At 39.8% G+C, this 6,498-nt stretch overlaps 1 protein-coding gene across 1 annotated transcript; it reads right to left on the bottom strand.

Moving 5' to 3' along the window:
• Positions 1-2,647: 2,647 nt before the first annotated feature.
• On the bottom strand, positions 2,648-5,615 carry LOC113698369 (protein EXPRESSION OF TERPENOIDS 1). Its single transcript, XM_027218163.2, has 2 exons — positions 3,825-5,615; positions 2,648-3,216 (listed from the first exon to the last, which is right to left on the bottom strand). Exons 1-2 carry the CDS (start codon positions 4,558-4,560, stop codon positions 2,801-2,803), a joined length of 1,152 nt encoding a protein of 383 aa, XP_027073964.1. The 5' UTR covers positions 4,561-5,615; the 3' UTR covers positions 2,648-2,800.
• Positions 5,616-6,498: the final 883 nt, after the last annotated feature.

The raw sequence follows: 6,498 nt of genomic DNA on the forward strand, positions 1-6,498 counted from the left end.
AAGAGTGAAAGTATTCAAATTTGTGGCTCCTCAAATTTTCTTTGGTTTGCAAAATATCCAACGCTAAGTTGATAATTTATCTCAATTTCAGGAGCAATAACTAGTCAACTTCTGGTCTTGTGATCAAGTGCTATTTACAGACTTTGGTTTCTAACGTTCAGTTCACAGATTGCACCATGCATGGCATACCTGCCAATAAGAAGTTATTAATTACGTCCATATCTTACAAGTTTCACTTCTAAGACTATTATATAGGGCTTGTAACGTGACCTAGTATTCACTTCATTTGATATATTTCTAGTGAACTACTCAGAGTATCTTGCTAAACTATTATATATCTGGGGCCTGCAAAATTAGTCCTATTTACTTGTTAGTAGATCTTTCTCTGTTAGTCTTGTCATAGGATAAAATTTATTCACTACCTGGAATTTGCTTTCACTCCATTACAACAAGAGGAGGAGAGAGAGGAAACACTTTATCATTCATTAGTCATCAATTTAAATCGCCACCAAGCAAATTACAAAGGTTTAACTACTATAACAATCTTCAAAAATAATACCCACTTAGCCAAAATGCCTAATTCCAGTTTGCTAAATGATGCATCATGCAAGTCAAATCATGGGATCGATCTCCACATGAAGAGAATGCTGTTACTAAACCAGACATCCTCAACGTGGGTATAAATGAAGAGGTCTAGAGGTAGCACTGTTCAAAGCGTAAAGACTTAACAGCTCGAGTGTGCAATAACCAAGGTCTGTACAATCTCCTACAGAAGAGTATGGCACACAAGAAGCTTATCTTGTTCTAGAATGATCAGAAATATGGAATTGCTACAAATATCCCAGTCATGTCATGTAACTTGTGTCTGAACCCATGATCAATCCAAAGAGGGCAGCAGCAAGGTTGTAGATCCTTTATTCTCATCTTCATATGAACCTCAAGTCTAACTGAGCGTGCTTTAAATAATTTCTTTTCGTCATTTCACTCAAACAGGTTGTCGGTGTCTGAAGGCCTCCACAGTTGTCATCAATGATAGCTTTCCCTACCTCTCAAAAGTGTTCTAATTGGGGTCTAGTCTTTTAGCACCCTCAGTCCTCCTAAGAGATTGAAACATCTGAGTTTTCTTACCACCACTTGGGTTTAGGGATTGGTGACATCCTACACCCCTTAAACTGATCTTAGTCACTCTTGGGTAAACTGATCTTAGTCACTCTTGGGTGGACAGGCAGCATATTAGAATTTCTTACCTAGAGGAGTTGGTTTTTGCACCAACCAACTTTAACGTTTGATATAGCCCTAATAATTAATTAAATAATCTTACTAAAGGCATTAGATACACCTCTATCTTTTCTATTATAGATAGTAAGAGTCAGACTCCAAGGATAGAATTTCTCTCTTCAATTACACACAGTAATTCACAAGGCAAAATGATTTGCCTTAAAAGAGTCCCATTTTGGAAAGGGTAATTTAAGTTTTAGAAATATGCTTTAACAGTAGACATCAAAGTGGAGTACTCCATGTACAAATATCTTTGCAAAGGAATAGAGGCTTATCAAAATTGTGTCATATTTGTCCTTATAACATGCGTCATTAAATGTCAAATAAGGTCCATGGAATCACTACGTGACAAAAAGGTTCTAATCAACTGAGAAGAATAAAAATACAAAAAAAAAAAAAAAAAAAAAAAACAAAGTCACCGCTGCGATGAAAATGAAGAAGGCCTAGTAGGGTAGAAGTCTTGGATGCGTCAAACATATCATAGAGTAACATGCATTAAGTTGGCAAGAGAGAGAAACTCTTTCATCTTACACTACTGTTTTCATTAGCACACGAAAACTAAAAATGCATGCACCAGTAAGTAGCACTACTATGGATTTTATCATTTAAGCAACACCACTACTATGGATTTTTGCACATTAATATCATGAATGCATTTTCAGGTGGTGCATCAAAAGGTTAACAGATGGAAAGAAGCGATTCCTCTTCCTTTCATGCAAGTCACATCCTTGTGTTCAGATTTAGCCAAATTAATATCTAGTGATAGGAGGACATAAAATAACAAAAGGGAAAAAAAAAATTTTGTACCCCGAGAGAGAGAGAGAGAAGAGAGAGACAGAGAAAAGAAAAGAGACTGGATGTATCTTTGAAAACGTGAATATTCCTGCATGGCTGGACTCCCACATTGAAAAAGAAGAAAAGATGTCTCTAATGCAGGTTGTCCAATCCAGGAAGCAAGCAAGCCGTTTTAAGTCGAGAAAATTCAAAGCAAAGAAACAGACTCACGCGTAACGGGGAGGAAAAAGCAAGCTTAGAAGTCCAAACTGACCAGAAATACTAACGAAATTCAACCAAGAAAAAAAAAAAAATAGTTCCCACAAATACAAGCATCATACACTAGAAACAAGCAGCAGCCCATGATCATTATTATGTACGCAATATCAACTCTGTCATATATAGATATAGGTATAGATATATATATATATATATATATATATATATATATATCAAAGAGAGAGCAATTCTTCAACCTTGCATCGAAATTTGAAATAAAAAACAAAAACATCAAAAGCCCCTCGTTTTCTCTTCTTTGTCGATCCTCCTCTCCTATTTTCCTTGTGTAATTAGCAGTTTTAATAAGCGCAATGCGTGTCAAATGTTCTTCTCTACTACAAACAGTAAAAATATTACTACTACAACTGTACCACGAGGAAATAGTACACAAAGTCAAGAAGAAGGTTGATTAGAGAGAGAGTGTGTGAGAGAGAGAGAATGTATGGAATTTTCCTCTTGTTGTTTCATTTCAGGACCTTGGAGGTGGGAAGAATTGCGTACCAGCCATGTAAGAATTCAGTGGAGCTGGATACATTGACGGGTCCAGAAATGGCGAACCCGCAGCTCCTCCTCCTCCTCCTCCTCCTCCTCCACCACTGACGGTAGTCGTACCGGTGGAGGTTGCAGTGGCAGCTGTACCAGTAATGAGATTAAGCTGTTGTACTCCCGTAGTGCTGCCGCTTCCGCCACCAGACGAACTCTCAGTAGTCATGTACTGACTCTCGAGGCCTTGATCATACAAAATTCCCTTGAAAACATGTCCTCCAACGTTTACAGCCGTCTGATACGCGAACTGATCCTCATTTTCATCAATGGAGCTCACTCGTACGCACCGAAAAACCGCCGAAGTGCTTACTTCTGCCGGAAAATGTCCCACTTCGAACCCTAAAGCCACACGAAACATCACCAAAAACTGTAATAATAAGTTTTCCAGTACTGGTAAATATTTCATGTTACCACATGAATCCAAGCGCCAAATGTATATTCTGTTTAGAGGGGAGGGGGAGTGGGAGGGATGGAGGGAGGGACGCATTCCTTCCTTCCTTCACTGTAACCAACAAAAACAAGGTGGGAGAGAGAGAGAGGAGGAATAGCGTTTTCTTAGTCAATCTTTTGTCAGAGAGACCAAGAAACAGTAGTTGCAGTGTTTCGGAAAGGAAAAGGAAAAGGAAAAGCTGTGATGATGGATGGTTTTTCCTATGGAGAAAGCAAGAGAAAGAGGAGCATGTGGGAGAAGTCGACTTCATCCATCACGCAATCGTTATGTCTTGTTTTATTCTTCCTTTTTTATGCAACTCAACACCAGAGAAGAACCAGTTAAGACAGTGAAATCTATGCACACCCAGAGATTACATCTCTCTCTCTCTCTCTCTCTCTCTCTCTCTCTTTGTTGACACAAATTTCCCATATCAAGAATCTTTAGCAACTTGAAACTTTGCATCGAGCGGCATACGTATAAGTAGTTGTAGGAAGACATCACTACTAATTTTTACCTGAAGAATTGGAGGGTAAGCGAGTACAGACGAGTGAAGAAGAAGCTCGATTCTCTCTCTGCCTTTTGGAATTCTCCCCTCTATGGCTATGACCATGATGAAGTTGCAATTGTTGCTGCTGCTGGTTTTGGTTTTCTTGAGCTTGTTCTTGCTGCTGCTGTTGCTGCTGCTGCAAAGAAGCAAGTTGCTGCTGCCTTTCCCTTCTTTTGGCAGCTGGAACCCAAGTGCTTTTGACATGGGTTGAGCACTGAAACCCGCGGCTCTTGCAACAAGTCCTACATCTCATGTGTGCACAATCTTTCTTAGCTTGATTTCCGCAGTCCTGACAGCTAATTCCCCCACCACTACTCCTCATCATTACAAACGCCGATCTCGAAGGCTCATCCGAGGAGATGTTTAGGCCACCTCCTCCGCCGCGATGGCTGCTGCTGGGGCCAAAGTCTAATCCTCCTCCGGCTGATGGATAAAAATCTTGTAGAGCCGGATTGTGGTGGCGAAAATGATGGTGTTCTGGCTGATTGTGCGGCTGGTGGTATTGGTGCTGCGGTTGGGGATGCCATATCTCGAAGCCCTTGTATTCATCACTTCTGTAGAGGAACCAATTCTCCGGGTTGATTTCGGTGGGCTGATGCTGTTGGTTGTTGGTGGTGGTATTGTTATGACTGCTGCTTTCTTGGTTGCTGCTGCTTCCTCCTCTACTACTTCCACCACCACCTAGCGAAAAAAAGCCAGCCATTTTGCCACCTTTATTCCTCTCGCAGACCTCAATCGTGGCTGACAATCCATAGCAGAAAGCCTATGGTGGCGTGATTAATGACCCCAGAATGATACGGGTACGCCTGAACTTTTTCTATTTTTGAAATTTTGTTTAAAGTGGGGGTTTTGTTTGGGGTCAGAGAATGAATTTGCGTTTTTCTGAAATGAATGCTCTTTGACAATTATTGCTGCAACTCCCAAGTCGTCCTCTATGCAACAAAATGAAAGTAAACCGAAGCCAGAAAGTGGTTGTACTAATAGGGAGAAGTGAAGGAAGGAGTGAAGGGTCAGAGGACGGGGGGAAGGGAGTTTATTGGGGGTTTTATTGCAGCAGCTTTTCAATTTCTTGGACAGAAGACAAAGTAAAGGAAGACTTTTGGGCGAGGAGAGAGAGAGAGAGATAAAAAGGGGCGTGGGGGAGAGATTAATCAATCCATCGAGCCTCCTTCCTTCAATTCTATGGCTGTGCTGTGAGAGAGGGAGCATTAAAAGCCATAGAATTACAGCTCTGCCACGCCGTCATCGCACCCAAAAAGCAAACTAAAACTGGTATTGTCTGTCGCTCTCTCCATCTTTCTCTTTCTTCTTTCTTTCTTCCTCCTCTGTCACTGTTCTGCTGCTGCTACTTCTGCTGCTTCTGCTTCTGCTTCTGTTTCTGCTGCTCGCTCTCTGCAACTACTCCCAATTTAAGTCTTACCCACGGACTCTTGTTACTTGCATTCCTTTGTTCGTTCTCTTTCCCTCCATCTCCATCTATCAATCTATCTCTTTGATGATGCTGATGATGAAGATGATGGTTTCTTTTCTTCGATCCTTTTTTTTCTCTTGCGGGTTTTTGCTAATACTTACTACTTATACCGCTTCTCACTCATTACTAAGCTAGCTGCTACTGACGAACTTTTTAGCTTTTTACCACCATTTCTTTTCTTCTCTTTTTTTTTTTTTCTTTTCTTTTTTGGTTCTTCTCTCACTACTTTCTCTTCTTTTTTGTATGTGCGGGTTGGGTTGCTTTGCTTAGCTTAACTATAGCTGCTTCTACTAAATCCCTCTTTCTTTCTTTCTCCCTTCCTGCATCCAGCATCATCATCGGCCTCAAAAAGATCAATGGTGGTGGATGATTCTCTGAGAATCCGGTGGTGAATAATAGCGCCACGTGTCAGACAACCAGCTTTTGCCCCCCTCGTGCTCTGTACCGGAAAACACGCTGCTTTACGTCTCTATCCTTTTTTTTTTTTTTTTTTTTTGTAATTCCGGAATTGTTTATGCATATTTGCTTGGTTACTAGCATGCGGTTATCCTGCCCAGCCCAATGTAATGTAAAGCAGAATTTTATTCCCTCTTCCCCCGACGATTATTTTTTATCGACTTATAAAAGATATTGCACCACCTGCTTTTGATTTAATTTTTATTGATTTTCTTTTTAAAGGATCAATTCTCCGGTTCTTAATTACGATTCTACAGTGTTTTTTTCCTACTATTTTGCAGGGATACAAAAAATTATCACAGACCTATGTAGGTAGTTTATATGGACGACTAATTTTAAAAAAAAAAGGATTAATTGACGGATACGTTCACAAAAAAACGTGATTTTTTTTTTTTTTTTACAGAAAATTACAGTCCAAACAAGAAGAACGGGTGATAAGTTCATCTAAATAAATCAATTCTTATAAAAGTCCTTTTAGTTGTAAATTAAAGCCAAATCCGAAGTTTCGAGTTCGAGTGAGTGAGTAACATGTATGCTTGGCATTTTGTTTTTTTAGGTTACTTTTGTCAAGTGAATTGTATCATGTTCGAGATTTAGCTCTATCTATAGCCTCTCATGATTTCTGCTACTCCTTTCATTATTGAAGCCAGTCTAGATGATAAGAGAGAATCAGTGAATTACAAAACCTATCCACTGAGCTTAATATAAAAAGAT

This window comes from Coffea arabica, chromosome 7c (assembly GCF_036785885.1).
Source record: "Coffea arabica cultivar ET-39 chromosome 7c, Coffea Arabica ET-39 HiFi, whole genome shotgun sequence".
Classification (NCBI taxonomy): Eukaryota; Viridiplantae; Streptophyta; class Magnoliopsida; order Gentianales; family Rubiaceae; genus Coffea; species Coffea arabica.

What these genes read in the sequence shown, in the direction of transcription:
- LOC113698369 (XM_027218163.2), bottom strand. Translation starts at nt 4,560, where the DNA reads ATGGCTGGCTTTTTTTCGCTAGGTGGTGGTGGAAGTAGTAGAGGAGGA. An exon ending in CTTACCCTCCAATTCTTCAG is followed by an intron (nt 3,217 to 3,824) that starts GTAAAAATTAGT and finishes GTGTGGCTTTAG; the next exon opens with GGTTCGAAGTGGGACATTTT.